This window comes from Suncus etruscus, chromosome 11 (genome assembly GCF_024139225.1).
Source record: "Suncus etruscus isolate mSunEtr1 chromosome 11, mSunEtr1.pri.cur, whole genome shotgun sequence".
Classification (NCBI taxonomy): domain Eukaryota; kingdom Metazoa; phylum Chordata; class Mammalia; order Eulipotyphla; family Soricidae; genus Suncus; species Suncus etruscus.
In genome coordinates, this window is record NC_064858.1 from 100,348,695 (window position 1) to 100,365,061 (window position 16,367).

Genomic DNA, 16,367 nt, shown 5'->3' on the forward strand with positions numbered 1-16,367 from the left:
TCACAATTATGCTTCAAAGACAAATATATTTTCATTCTTCCAAATCTATCCTGAATTTAAATTATATTTATTTTCTAAATTATATGAAGATTTCCACATCTATTAAATTTTGGGGGGCTACACTTGAGGTATTCAGGTCTTACTCCTGGCTTTGTGCTCAGAAATCACTCTTGGCTCCGGGATGCCAGGCATCTAACTGGTGTCTGTCCTGGGTCAGCCGCATTCAAGGCAAATGTCCTACCACTGCGTGTTACCACTCTGGCCCCATATATTAAATTTTTTAATTCAGACTTTAAATCTATAAGCTAGAGATCATCACCATCATTATTTTTTCACTAGACCAATTTTGCATATAAATGAAACTACGGTACAGATAGAAGACAGTAAAATTTTAGTGTTTTAGTCTTGCAGATTTAAACTCTTTAAGTTGTCATTTTATATCCTGGTCAGGAATTCAGAGTGTCTTTTACCAAAGCTTTTCATATCACCTCTATGACATTGACATTATTGAAATAAGAGGTAGTGTTCTTTGCTACAAAGTGGTTTAGAATAGGTGGGTCATACCCAGAATAAAATAATAAAATAATAAATAATAATAAATAATAAAAACCCACATCAGGGGTTACTTCTAGTTCTGCAATCAGGGATTATTCCTGATGAATCTTGGGAGAACCTATTGACTGCTGGGGATTGAATCTGGGTCAACCACATGCCCTACCCACTGTACTATCACTTTGGCCCTGGTGTCTAGATTTTATTTTATTTTTTAAACTTACTTTATTTATTTATTGATTGATTGATTAGTTTTGGGGCCACACCCAGCTGTGCTCAGGGGTTACTCCTGGCCTTACACTCAGAAATCACCCTGGCAGGCTCAGGGGATCACATGGGAATCAAACCAGGTCGGCTGCATGCAAGGCAAATGCTCTACCACTGTGTTATATCTCCAGTCCCTGGTATCTAGATTTTAAATCTTCCTTCATTCATCATCTCCTTTGTAAAATTGATAAAGTCACTTAATTTCTATGGGTTTTACTTTTCGTTGTTGTTTTTGAGTCACACCCGGCAGCACTCAGCGGTGACTCCTGGCTCTAAGCTCAGAAATCGCTCCTGGCAGGCTCGGGGAACCATATGGCATGCCAGGATTCGAAACACTGTCCTTCTGCATGCAAGGCAAATGCCCTACCTCCATGCTATCTCTCTGGCCCCTGGGTTTTACTTTTTATCTCTATAACATTCAAGTTTTTTTTCAAGGTCTAGTTCTATGATTCTGTGGTTTCCATGACTTATTTTTAGGTTGGTTATCATTCTAGCGAGTTTGAGTGGGATGAGGTAGAAGACAAAAAGGGAGAACTAAATTCATTCATGGTGAGGATGTTGGGGGTGGAAGGGGAATTTTAATATGTGCCAAATTTGGAAAACCCTGTGAAGAAAATATTCGTAATTCTTAAGATTGGATTCCTCAGCAAAAGAAAAACCACATGTCAAATTCACTTCAACAGTTTTAGAAAAGGTGAAAAGCTGGTGACCATTTGACAACAAAGGCAATGTGGAATCTCTCCGTTGAAGAAGAGTTAAGAGTGCTTGGGGACATTTCACGTTCAAGTGCTCACCTTGCAAATTGATATAAATGGCCTTTTATTCTCAATGACTTGCTGCTTAAATAAATATAAGTGTCATAAAAATTTGAAGAGGAAAGTATCAAGTAAGAAACTCCTTGACTTGAAAATGAGTGTCCTTAAGGGATCCACACACCCAGTATCAAGATCTAAGAATTTTGATCCTTAGGAAGTTTTATTATCAAACAACGAATAGTGAACAACTTTATCATCATGCTTTGGGGGGGCTGGGTCATCATGCCATGGTAATTGAACAGTTTCCACTAAGTGATTTCATACAGCAACATACCTCAGGGGAGACTTCTATAATTCCAAACTGAGATAAACTTTGATGCAGAACATTGAGATTGAGTGAACGCAGCACTTCCTCGGCTGGCAGAGGATCAGGGACGCCTCCTTTTCGATTTATGGGGGACACATATAACTCAACACTGTTCTTCTTTTCCTAGTAAAAGTACATCATTCAAACTTGTTAATAGACATTTTAGGTAACTTTGGAAAAACATTTAAAATACTCTCTTTAGTAACATGAAAGAATACCAGAATTAAAGAATACCAGAAAAGAAAATATTAAAGAATACCAGAATGTTAGGTTCCTAAAAGCACCTTGATTATTCTCTGCTACACATTGTATTACTAATTGAGAACCCGAAGTCTTCAATCTTCTTTCAATTAAGTATTACCTTCAGATCTGTGAATTATTTCACTGCATATTATTTTTTCTTATTTCTATAATTTAATTTTTTTTAAATTGGCTTTCCTGGGGAAGTATGCCTCAGAGGCATTTTGAAATTCATTGAACTAAATGAATTTTGATGTAATAGTACAATTATGAGATATTAATGCTTCATATACTTTTCCTGGAATTTGTATTAAGGAAAGAAGCTGGACTAGCTAAAATAAGTAATTTTGGAAGATGCTAGATGGATGTTCCTTCACTGGTTTTGTTCTATATTCAAATATGTCCCACTTTCCAAATGGACTGACTCATTTATTACAATGCTCATTTTCAATAGTGTTATCATTTCTTACTCTAATTGCCTTTTCATTGAAATAGAAACAGGTTTTATTACTCTAAGTATTAAGATGTCAGATATAAATATAAAATAAATACCACACAAAAGTGGTAATGCTATTGATTCTCTTTCTTACAATTTTAACAATGCACATCTGTTTGTTTGCTTATTGTTTTGGGGCTATGACCAGTAGGGCTCTTATTCTTGGCTTTGAGCTCAGGGGACTATATAGATAGATGCTAGGAATCAAGCCTGGGTTGGTCCTGTGCAAGGCAAACACTCTACCTGCTATACTATTGCATTAGCTCACAAGGCTCTTTTAAAAAGGAATCATTGTGCTGGAGCATTGGTTCAGTGGTAGGGCATTTGCGTTGCATGCCACTGACCTAGGATGAACCACTGTTTGATCCCTCAGTATCCCATATGGTCCCCAAGCCAGGAGCGATTTCTGAGTGCATAGCCAGGAGTAATCCCTGAGTGTCACTGGGTGTGGCCCACAAAAAAATAAAATAAAATAAAAGGAAATCATTATTAATCTTTTTGCTACATTGAGCTTTCTCATGCTAGAAAAGTGTTGTTTTTTTTTTAAGGCAATTAACCTGAAGTTCAGCCAACTATAAAAAAGACCAACAAAACAACTCAGGAAAAAATATTTCTGTGTTTTCAGGGAACAACAGATGTGTTGATATAGCAGACTAGTGATGTGAAACATGTTTATAATAATGTAATGGTTTATGGCCTAATGACAGTAGGCATAGAGAACTTGTTTTGTGCTTCTATGGTTCTTTAAATCTGTTAATCTCATTTAATGCTCAACATATCCCTAGGACATAAGTATGGTTACTTCCATTTTGCAAATGAAGAAACACAAATAGCTTGCCTAAAGTCACACAGCTGGTACATGGCTAACCCGGAAAGTGACTAAATTGGAAATGGAATATGGTTCTGTCTGTATCCAAACCACATTCCCCTAATTGTTCTATTCTGTTGCCTCATGTATAATTAATTGAATCTTTTCCTTAGAACTACTTGTAGAAATAGAAGTTAAACTACTAACATTTTCCAAGGATATGCTTACTTTTCTCTGGGTATGACAAATCCTTTTATTATGTCTGCAAAAAGCTATTATATACATTAAGTCTATCCATAGAAAAGTATATCTAAGGTATCTAAACATGTAAGGTATGCCTCTAAGACATGTATTTATACCTTAATCTTCTCACTTGAGCAAGATTTACCATAGATAAAAATAATATTTTACCATTTCAGAGTATTAAGTGTTGTAGACCTTCTTACACAAATTTGAGTTACCAAAAATATTGTTTTTAAAAACTTGCATATTTTTCTCTCCCCCCAAATTGCATTATTATTATTATTATTATTATTGTTGTTGTTGTTGTTGTTGTTGTTGTTATTATTTTGGCTACACCTGATGATGCTCAGGGGTTACTCCTGACTATGCACTCAGAAATCACTCCCGGCTTGGGGGAACCATATGTTATGCAGAGGGATTGAACCCAGGTTCGTCCTGGATAAGCTTTGTGCAAGGCAAATGGGCTACCACTGTGCCACCTCTCCAGCCCCAAAACTTTTTTTTTTTTTTTTTTTCAAAATAATCACTGGGCTCACAAAATAAAAGTTATTGGGAGTGGGAAATAACTTATCCTCTCCTTACAGAAAAATAAAGAGAAAAAACATTCCAGAACTGAAATAAAAAGCAAATTTTGCTAGAGTTAGAAATCATGCTGTTAATGCAACAGAAAGTTGAGGTCCAGCTGAACATAGAATTCAAAGCAGGGAGAATGTGCTTTGAGAAATGAAGAACAATTTTACCCAAAAGAGAATTTCAGAGGCCCCTTTCACAAGAACTGCAGGTAATTAGTTTTTTTATAAAGGGAAACATCTTCTAAGTTGAATTTTTTCTGCTTGCCTTTGCTTACACCCACTTTTCTTTTAATGCAGAGGGGAACGTGGTTGTCTGACATCAAGGTTTCCAATCAAAGGGTGGAAAGAAAAAGACGAGGGTGATTGACTGATAGGTCTAAAGTGGCGCTTATAGAAATAACTCTAGGTGTAGTCAACTCATTTCCTGGCATCATAGACATTTTCTCTTGGAGTTTTTAGAACAAGGTATCTTTGCATTCATTTGGGCTGCTGCCCTCTAGGATCTACCTCTTTATTCTTTGATCAAATTATCTCTGCTTTATGCAGATTCCTTCATTCTACTGATAAGCTCAACTGGGTTTCAATAGATGCTGTCTGGAGACAGGATCTGAACTGAGATAAATGGTTTCTCTTCTAGGAAACCATTTTGAGAGTCCTATCAGCTTGGTAAAACTAGTACGTTGAGCCTATTTATTTGTTTTTGTTTTTGTTTTGTTTTTTTTTTGGTTTTTGGGCCACACCCAGCATTGCTCAGGGGTTACTCCTAGCTGTCTGCTCAGAAATAGCTCCTGGCAGGCACGGGGGACCATATGGGACACCAGGATTCGAACCAACCACCTTAGGTTCTGGATCGGCTGCTTGCAAGGCAAACACCGCTGTGCTATCTCTCCGGGCCCCTGAGCCTATTTATTTGAACCTACTAGAATCGTTAGACTTGAGCTATGAGAGAACCAACCAGCTTTTCCTGTAAAGGGTCAGCTAGGACATATTTTAGGCTTTAATTAAGCCAAACAATCTGCTGCAATTAGTACATAGTTACAGACAATATGTAAGTATGTGGGTATGAGCCATTGTAATATATATTTTTTAAACGTCAAAAAACAGGTGGTCTGCCAGATACGGCTCAGAGGCCACAGGATGATTGCATTAGTGCGCTTTATTACTACTGTTCAGAAAGATCAAAGCTTGTACTCCAAGAATGTGAAATGCAGGCATCTTACAATGAGACGGTTGATGTGTACTTGCTGGGATAAGAGGCCCAACGCTGCTGCCACTCCTTGACGGAATATCCGGAGCAAGGTTATGTTCAGTTTATTTACATCCATTTGCAGTGTCTAAAGATTAAAGGAAAAGCAAATTCAAGTTAGAGTAAGTCTTTGGATTGGGACCTTTAATTTCTGACTGATGATTACCTATAATAATCACTTTGATAAATTCATTCTTATGATGGTTTACTTTATTTATTTATTTTTTTTTTGGTTTTTGGGCCACACCCATTTGACACTCAGGGGTTACTCCTGGCTATGCGCTCAGAAATCACCCCTGGCTTGGGGGACCATATGGGACACCGGGGGGATCGAACCGCGGTCCATCCGCTTGCAAGGCAGACACCTAACTTGTAGCGCCACCTTCCCGGCCCGGTTTACTTTATTTTTAATGGAAATAAAATTGTAGGTATGTTTCATATGAAATTTTCAGTGGTTTTGGTTAAAAAGGTGGTATGTTTATAGCTACGTATTTTTTTTTCAGTTAAGTAATGCAAATCAATAACCAATTCATTAGGAAAATGCATTGTTGCATTTGCCTCAGTCCAACTCCAGATGATAGAATGAAATAAGTAGCCAAGTATGTTTCAGCAATTCAGTCCCAGAACATCTTTAATTTGTGTTCTCATAAAATATCTGAAGATTATATTGTATAAGTTTATGGCCACAAACATTGCAGTTTCTCTAACTAGTGATCTACTGCCAGGGTAAAAGAGAGATATGTTCTCAAGCTTTGGTAAAGAAGCCAGTGGTACTGATGATTTTGTCTAAGCCGGCATCAGAATTCTTCAACCGTTCTTTACTTGTGGACTGAGAACAGTCCATAGGTAAAATATTCTTCTTGAATTATTTAGAGGCTGGAACAATAGTAGAGCAGTAGAGCATTACATTGTTTAATTAAATACTTAATTTTTGTTTTGAAAAAATAGTAACACATAAAAATTTGCTGAAACATAAATCAAATGATAAGATGAAAGGTACTGACTAAATTTAAGTCATTGGCTCTATAAAGATATTTAAATCAAGAGCTAGAATAATTGTGTTTTCAAAATTATGTCACAAATAATTTGAGTTGGATACTTCATAAGGTAGGAAAAAATCTTTAACTATTTCTTACATATATTTTTAGAATGATTATTTTCACTTGATTATCATAAATGGTTGAATGGCTGCAATATCAAATGTTTTATGATCTGAAATGTTCTTCTATAGCACACTTCTCAGGCAAGAATAATCATTGTAAGGTTCCATTATACTCCCTGGAAAGGAATACTACTTATTTTAGGTAAGAACACCTAGTGGGCCTTTAAACCAGTTTGTTCCATGACACAGCATCAAGACCAATACTGTTAGTATTACATCTCCTAAAAATCAAATCAGTGCAGAATAAATGACTGGAAACAGAAGTTCAATTCTAAAGGAATCCAAAGGAGTCGAAGTGCTTGAAAATATACAATGATTTTTCCTCAAGATGATGGAACCAGCTGAAGCACAAGACAACATTGATGCTTAAGGACCTTGTTTTAATGCATGTATGTGGGCAAAGACCATAGAGATTCAATATGTTAAGGAATTTAATATAGGGCTTTTGCAACAAACTAAAATCCAGAAAATAGAAAAGCAAAACTATTGAGAAACACTGAGAGCCCAATATTAAGATACAACTTACTTCTGGAGCAAGGACAATGAGCATTTTAGCAGGGATTGTGGGAAAATCTACATCAACACCATCCATAATATATTTTTATTAAATAAAAGTAATCTGGGGCCAGAGTTATAGCACAGCAGCTAAGTGCTTGCCTTGATGCAACAGACCTGGGTTTTAATACTCAGCATCCAAGCACTGCCAGAAGTGCCGAACCAAGAGTAATCCTGGAGCACCACCAGGCATAAACCAAGAAACTCAAAAATAAATAAATAAAAATAATTTAATGATACACAATTGTTCAAAAATTAGTCTCTACTTTTCTATAGTCTAAATTCTACACATATAAATCTATGTAATAAGTATATATATGTATATATATATATAATGCAGCATAATACAGAAATAATTAGCTCTTGGAGCTTGAGTAGATTTGGAAACAACACGTTGACAAAAAATATGGTAGAGCATCCCATATGTTTGCACCCAGAGACCCCAAGAGAGTAGAAAAAAATCAGTCCACCTGGTGGCTCTGAGAAAGAGGCTTCTTCATAACCAGCAATTTATTTTTGGTCTGTGGAAGCTCCCTAGTAAACATGGCATTGAAAACTCTCCTCCCTTTCCAGTGTCAACTCTGCAAACCCTATGGGATGGGCTTCAGGGTTCAGGGTTCAAACCATTCATTGACTTCAGGGCTCACTAGCAGTGTTTGTCAGCTAGGTGAGCTAGCGAGCATTGTCCCTGATCCCCAAAAGGCAGAATTTGGAGACAACAGTTTAAGCTGGAGACTCAGCTGAGAGTCAGGGGATTGCATATAAACACGAGGGCTCAATTCCCAGGGCTATGATTAACACGAGGCTTGTAACTGTGGATACAGTATGAAAGTCTCAGTTCCTCAGATGCAAATGGCACCTGGCTGTAAAATGGAGACTCAAGATTAAAAATAATTCAAAACAATAAACTTTCCAAGAAGACAATAGCTTTATATATGGAATTTAGGCCATGCAAGTAAAGTTAGGAAATGAATTGGAGAGGCGAATTTAAATTACAATCATTTCAAATTTGAATAATTTTCCTCAGTTATGTGCTTGCCTGTGAGGTAAATTCCATAGCATAGACATGGCAATTCTTACTATTTTCTGTAAAATACTGATTCTCAAATAGTTTACAAGCACACACACACACACACACACACACACACACACACACACACACGCACATTTATGTCAGAATTTATATATGAGAGGAATTCAAGAAAAGAAAAGCATTCAACAAGACAAAATAAGTTTTTTTTTTTTTCTCCAGAGAAATTTAAAGCAAATGATTTCCTGGAGTTTGAATGGGATAGAGACTAGTAATGCAAAACTTCTCATTCTGTTAAGTGAAAGCATAACCGTGATGGTATAAAATTCCCATGGCAACAACAGTGTCACAAATTTAAAGATACCATACAACAAGGCAAGATAGATTTTAGACTGAGTTCTAAACCCACATAGTCATTTCTATCATCTAATATAAATCTGATGCAAGTTTTTAATTTCAAAATATTAAAGTATATTTTCTAAATTACAAAAAGTTAAATCACTCCACAGTAACAAATGGTGTAAACTGTCACCGTTTATGAACAATTGAGGATTTTTGTTGGTATTACAATTGTGTAAACATACTCCCAAATAAAGCATAATAAAATTCAAAGATTTCAAGTTTTATCTATGTTTAGTTTCAAGTTCCCTCTTTTTGGACTTTCGCTTTGTAAAAGAGTTCCTGAGTCAGTTCTTTTGATTTAAGACCTAGAACCTTTCACCTAACTGTCTGCTAAAGTACTTGACTTTGAGCCTTAAATAGAATTGATCTGATGAAACAGAAAAATTTAGCCTGGAATTAGGTACCAACATTATTTTTTATTCTAATTATGTTATTGGATTTTTACTATTTATTTTTATATGATGGTTAAATTATTAAATTGAGTGGGAAGTAGACAGATTTCTAAAGACTAGTTTCCTAAATTCCTAAAAGTAATTTGTCCCCAGTAAGAGTCAGCATCATCAGTGGTTCCATTGGGGGAGAAGGGCCAATGGTCATTCCTTTTCTTAGACAGGATCCTCATAGTACCTGAGAGAAGTCCAGTCTGAATTCCCAGCAGACACAAAAGAACCCCATTTCTCTCAGGACCAAGGAAGTCAGGAGGAAACTTCTCACTTCTTTGGGCAATGTGTGCACATGATTAGCTGTATCTTACCAGGAAATCTATTTTTCTGTTGTTTAGCAAAATTATAGGTAAGTGAATTTATCAATAAGCAAGAGTTTGAATGTGGAGATTCAAAATATTGGGTTTGCACACTGCTATTCATTGCAACACTCAGTACAATAGCTAAGACTTGCAACCAACTTAGATGTCCAAAAAATATGTGGATCATATCTTTTTCTAATTCTCTGCATATCCTCTGCCATTTTGTACTAAGAGTTTATGGACTACAGTTTGGTGTTCAAGGATCCTAGAGGATTCTCAAGGTTGCTACTGGCACTGCTCAGGGAACCATGATTGGGCCGCATGCATGGAGCATGCTCTCAGCTTTCTTTCTGGCCCCTGAGGATTTTTACTTTTCCTATTTTACATTTCCAGTTTTATTGGATTCTCTCTACCTTCATCTTCCAAAATGGAATCTATTTTCTTTTCCTCTTCCACAACCATAGTGGGACAAAAAAACTGCATATGGGATTCAGCTGCCATTTTTACTTCACTGACACCATGATAATTGATGATAAAGTTCTATCTATCCTATCTTCTGTTTTTGGAAAGTTGGGTCTATTTTCTTTTCATGTATATTTCCATTACTTTAGTTAAGATCACCATACTGGTCATATGAACTCTTTGGATAAAATCTTCATGCACTTCTAATCTTTAATTCATTTTTTATATGGATATCATAGCAATCTTTTCAAAATCTTAATCTAATCAGTTCACCATACTACCCAATTTTTGAAGAAATCTTCCCTATGGCTCTAATTTCTGTTTTTTTTTAACTTAATTTAATTTTATTGAAACCATTGGAATTTACAAAGTCCTTCATAGTTGGGTTTCATACATATAATGAATGAGGGTCTATCCATTATTAATGTTAACCTCATTCCACAAATGTTCCCAGAATGCATCTCATACCACTACACTTTGCCCCCCCCCCCCCCCACCACTGCCCAACTTGCCAGTATAAAAGACTCATTTACTGCAGTTTAGATTGTTAGAGTTTGGGTCTCTTGATTCTATTGCTGTTGATTTTGGCTTGGATATTTAATTCTGCCCTTTTTATTTTTTATCTTCACCAATGCACCTGAGACCACTTGGCCCTTGGCTCCCATCATTTATATTTGTGTTTCTCCTCCTCCATCCAGTTTCTTACCTTTACCTCACTATACTCTGGTGTGATGGGTGTTTGAGACATTTGAGAAATTTCTTCATGCAGTTATTCAAAATACCACATTCAAGTGATTACATTCTGTATATTCTGTATAGATCCCTCTTCTGGCTTCATTTAATGTAGTAGCTTCTTGTTCCATCCATGTGGTAGCAAATTACATGATTACATCATTCTTTGCAGCTATTGTTGTATTCCATTGTATTTATGTACCACATCTTTATGATCCACTCATCTGTTTTTGGACATCTAGGTTGTTTCCAAGTCTTAGCTATTGTACTGATTGTTGCAATGAATATAAGTGTTCATACATTATTTGGATGAATGTTTTTATGTCCTGGGGACATACTCAAAAGTGATATTGCTGCCTTGTATGGAAGTTCAATTTTGAGTTTATTGAAAACCCTCCACATTGTTTTCCATAGGAGTTGAACCAGGCAGCATTCCCACCAGCAGTGGATGAGAATTCCCTCTTCACCATGGCCTCACAAACACTGACTGTTCCCCCTATTTTTATTATCTGTACAGCCCTAATGTCTTGGTTTTATTTTCCATGCTCCCTCTTTCTATATTCACATTAAACCTCAATTGTGCCTACATATATTTATTTTTCTTTTCTTTTCTTTCCTTTTCTTTCTTTTTTTTTTATTTTGGCCCACACCAGTGATGCTCAGGGGTTACTCCTGGGTATGCACTCAGAAATCACTCCTGGCTTAGGGGACCATATGGGATGCTGGAGTTCGAACCCAGGTTCGTCCTGGGTCAGCCACATGCAAGGCAAATGCCCTACTGCTGTGCTATCGCTCTGGCACCTGCCTAGGTACATTTATTAAACATACATGCCCATTTTACTTCATTTCAGCACTGGTGAAAGTTTTCATTTCTCCTAGGATATTCTGTTCAGAGACTAATTTCTCAACCCTCTGTGACTTCTCCCTTTCTTGACCTCTTTTCCCTTCTGCTTGTATCTAAAAGGATGCAATTCTCCAATATTACTGTGTTGAATTCTAGCTAATTTAGGTCTAAATTTTAATTTTGATTTTATTTTTGGGGGCCTCCCAAGTGATGTATTGGAGTCCAGGGTCCCACAGGCAATTATCAGCTAATCGGGGCAGCTGTTCATGGGCCCAAAGATATGATGTTGCTCAGGCACTGTAGTGATGGAATAACCTGAGTTTGTCACTTTAATGCTGGAGTCTCTAGAATGTTCAGTGGTCTCGAAGGCTGCACCCAGATGCTCAGGGGACCGTGTGGTGCTGGGAATCAAATTAGAGTTTGGCACACACCTACCCTCTGCATTATCTATCTCTTGGTTCTTTTATGTAAACATTTTGGAGGGATACATAGTTTGGGTCACCAGCAGTGCTCAGGGATTCCTTCCGGTTCTCAACTCAGGGGTCACTCCTGGCAGTGCTGGAGATCATTATGTAGTGCTGGGCATTTGAATCAGGATTTGAGCAATCAAGACAAATGATTTACAACCTATATTATCTTTTTGGCCCTATGTCTCATATTTAATTTTAGAAATATAATGCACATTACAAAAAATCTTTAAGGAATATAAATATATACAAAAATATAGAAGTATGAAGCCAGGTATATATGAGACTGAATTATAGCACTTAATTTGTCCTTTTGAGATCCTGGGCTCAATCCTCAGCATTGTTTAAAAAAAGTAAAAATAGGGGCCAGAGAGATAGCATGGAGGTAAGGCATTTGCCTTTCATGCAGGAGGTCATCGGTTTGAATCCCGGCGTCCCATATGGTTCCCCGTGCCTGCCAGGAGCAATTTCTGAGCTTGGAGCCAGGAATAACCCCTGAGCGCTGCCAGGTGTGACCCAAAAACCACACACACACACACACACAAAAAAAAAAGTAAAAATATGCTTTTCCTATATTGAAATTTTATTCTAATTTTAAGAAAAACACCTGAATAGTCTTCCAAATATTTTTATGTACACATATTATATAAAAATGAACTATAGGGGCCCGGAGAGATAGCACAGCGGCGTTTGCCTTGCAAGCAGCCGATCCAGGACCAAAGGTGGTTGGTTCGAATCCCGGCGTCCCATATGGTCCCCCGTGCCTGCCAGGAGCTATTTCTGAGCAGACAGCCAGGAGTAACCCTGAGCACTGCCGGGTGTGGCCCAAAAACAAAACAACAAAAAAAAAATTATAGGTACATGTGACCAAAAAACTAAAACCTCTTCCCCCTAGATATAATGGAGTATTCTGTTGAGATATATAGAGTCAAAGATGAAAAGTTTCATACTGTACTTTTGAAAAAAATTAAGCTAAATGTAGAAGCTTATTTAAAACACCAAGATATAATAACCACTATGACAATCACACTGAAGCTTTAATAAGTTTGTTTTATTTCACATATATAATCTCATTTTTCTTTATAATAACCCTTAAGAGTGCATTCTATCAATAACGTTTAGAAGAAATATAGTAAAAAACATGAAAATAATATCAATGAACTGTATATGTCCTACATATTTTGATTTTATTCTGGAGCCTTTCAATGGCGTATGGGAGTCTGGGGTCTCACAGGCAATTATCAGGTAATGGGGGCAGTTGTGAATGATGTGGTATTGCCCAGAACCTGTAGAGGTGGGAATACCTATATTAAATTAAATCTATTAAATAAATTAAATTAAATACCTCTGTTAAATGCAAGTGAATTAAACTACACAGATTGCTCCATAAAATTATTTTTTGTTTATTAAAATTTCTGGGCTTTAGTTCTGTATTTACATTATATACTGTTGGTAGTCAACACATTTGGACTCTCACTTTTAAAAAATGTCTTTTATTCAAGAGATAGCCATTTATTAATTCAATAAATCTCTGTATATTTCATCATTCAGTTTTTCTATGTTTAAAAACTTTACTTAGTCCTCACTCTTTTACAATTTATTTTGTGTTGCCTTTGTTCTTGTTTTCTCAGAGTCAATATGCATCTATATTTTAACATTATATTGCATAAAAAAGGATTTACTATTGTCCTGTAATAAAAATGAGAAAATTTACACCTCTTCACACCAGCTCTCTATCTTAGTTATAAGCATCTTTAGTGTTTATAATTAAATTAGTATTATTATTTTTAATGTTTAAGCCACAACCTGTGGTGATCAGTGCTTACTCTGGCTTTGTGCTCAAGGACCATTTCTGACAATACTCAGGAAACCATATGTGGTAACGAGGATTGATCTTAGTTATGTGCAAGGCAAGTGTCCTACCTGCTGTAATATCTATCTAATCCCTCATTAGTATTCCTATGTTGCTATTTTTATGATATTTATGTTATAGCCTCTGTCCCCTGTAACAGTTCTACTCTCCAAACTGATTGTCTTCCCAAGGAAACAGCCTGTTTATATCTAAGTGGGATTATTTAATAGTTCTCACCTATTAATATAACTGAAAACACTTTTATTATGGGGCAGTTAAGAATGTGGGTGTTTTCTGCACACTCTTCCACCTCCTCTGATCCTAAACTAGATAATTCTAAAGACACCCTAAAACTATTGTTACCCAAAGGAAAATGCTGAAATTAGTAATCACTGCAGGAAGTAAAGGTCATTTCTAGTACCACTCAATAAACACCATGAGTTAAAATTTTACCTTGTTTAATCAGTCTCTAAGATACTGGGGTTATGTTAGCATTATTTATGCTGGTGTACATGCTATGCAATTATAATTTATAAAGTTTTACATGCCTGAACTCTTTGTTCTGATGCTTCTTTTATTTGTTAGAATTATTTATCGAGTAGCTTCATTCAAGAAAAATGTATGAGTGCTACATTTGCTTGGACATTATATTTTAAGAATGTTCTTAGGTCAGTTGTAATAATAACTTATAGTTTGCCTGAAAAGTAAAATTTTAGTTTAGGGACAAATCCTTGGGTGTATGGTCAGTTAGTTTTTGATAAAGATTAAAAAATCTGAAGTGGAGCAAAAAAAAAAAAAAAAACCCTCTTCAACAAGTGGTGTTGGGAAAACTAGTTGGGCATGTGCAAAAAATGAACTAAGATCCCATGCATAAAAATCAAATCAAAATGGACTAAAGACCTCAATATCAGGCCTGAATCCAAATAGTCACATAGAGGAAAACATAGGCAGGAAACTTCACGACTTTGAAACTAGAGGCATCTTTAAGGATGCAATGCAATTGGCCAAGCAAGTGGAAACAAAGTTAAACAATTGGGATTACACAAAATTAAGATGTTTGTGCAACTCAAATAAACCATGATCAATATACATATATATATATTCCATAGACTAGCAGAGACTATTTGCCTATCACTCATCTGACAAAGAGTTAATATCTAAGATATATAAAACCCTGGTATAAATTTTCAAGAAAAAACATTTAACTCCACTAAAAATGAGAAAAGATGATCAGAAACTTTCTCAATGAAGAAATACAAAATGGTCAAAAGCATATGAAAACATTTTTTATCACTGATTATTAGGGAGAAGCAAATCGAAACAATGAGATATCATTTTACACCACAGAGCCCGGCACAAACCAAGAAGAACAGCAGCAGCCAGTGTTGGAGTGGCAGTGGTGAAAAAGAGACCCTCATTCACTGATGGTGGGAATGATACCTGGTCTTACATTTTTAGAAAACAGTATGCACTCCCTTCAAAAAAAAACTAGAAGTTGAGCTTACATATAGACTCTGCAATTCTACTTTTTGGAATATATCCTACTTTTTGGAATATATCACAAGAGCCCTAAAAGCACATTGTAGAAAAGACACCTGTCCTCTTATGTATATTTGACTATTTACAATAGTCAAAAAACTAGAAGCAACACAAATGCTTAAGAACAGATGACTAAATAAAGAAACTGGTACATACAAACAATGGAATACTCCTTGGCTCAAAGAATAGATGAAGTTATGCAATTGGCTGCTATGTGGATGGATCTGGAGAGTACCATGTAAACAAAATTAGTCAGAGGAAGAACAGTCCAGGATGATCTCACTAATATTCAGGATATAAAGAAACATACTAGGAGAATAACAAACGCTCAAAGTCAATTGAAGCATAGAATATGAGAATTGGTTTTCAGTAGGTAACTTGCCACTGGGGTGGGGAAGTGGGCTATAGTCAGGGAAGGAAATGCTCTGACAATGGTAAAGGGAGAAAGGTGAGAGAGGGAGGGAACATATGGATATTGATGGAAGGAAGTGGACACAGGTTGCTGAAACTTTGTACACCTGAAATTCAATCATTGTAATTTGATAGTTTTGAAATTCATGATGATTCATAAGTGAAATTATGTTTGAACTCTGTGACTATTATCCCTATGTATTTTGGCATTGCAATTTGCTGTGAAAGGTTCCCTGGTCTAAGGCTAACCAATTTGGTAATTTGCTTTGTCTGCCAGAAATATCCTGCAAGTCTTTATCTTTAAATTTAGGAAAGTTCACCAAGAAATGGCAAGTTAGCTCAAAGGGTTGGAGTATGCTTTGCATGGAGAACTGGTCTGATATCCAACATGACATATCGTATTTATTCGAGTATAACACGCACACATGTATAATGCTCACCCCTAATTTTTGATTAAAAATCAGTGTAAAATTTTGTTTCAGACCAAGCATCGTAATTGACAAAAACAAACAAACAAACATTGTTGAACACGCGTGGCCATGATAAAAATTATTTATTGACAATGTAAAATTGTATAAACACAATACCGAAATAAAATTACCAGTAACAATATTTATATA

General features: G+C 36.1%; 1 protein-coding gene across 1 annotated transcript in view; it reads right to left on the minus strand.

Annotated features, from left to right (window-relative positions):
* The window catches only part of PTPRR (protein tyrosine phosphatase receptor type R), a 357,511-nt gene that overhangs the window by 210,503 nt on the left and 130,641 nt on the right, over positions 1–16,367 (minus strand). Inside the window, exons 3-4 of the mRNA XM_049782793.1 lie at positions 5,521–5,634; positions 1,909–2,064 (exon numbers count right to left, since the gene is read on the minus strand). Of these exons, the coding sequence (XP_049638750.1) occupies positions 1,909–2,064; positions 5,521–5,634 (270 nt within the window). The remainder of the gene's footprint in view (positions 1–1,908; positions 2,065–5,520; positions 5,635–16,367) is intronic.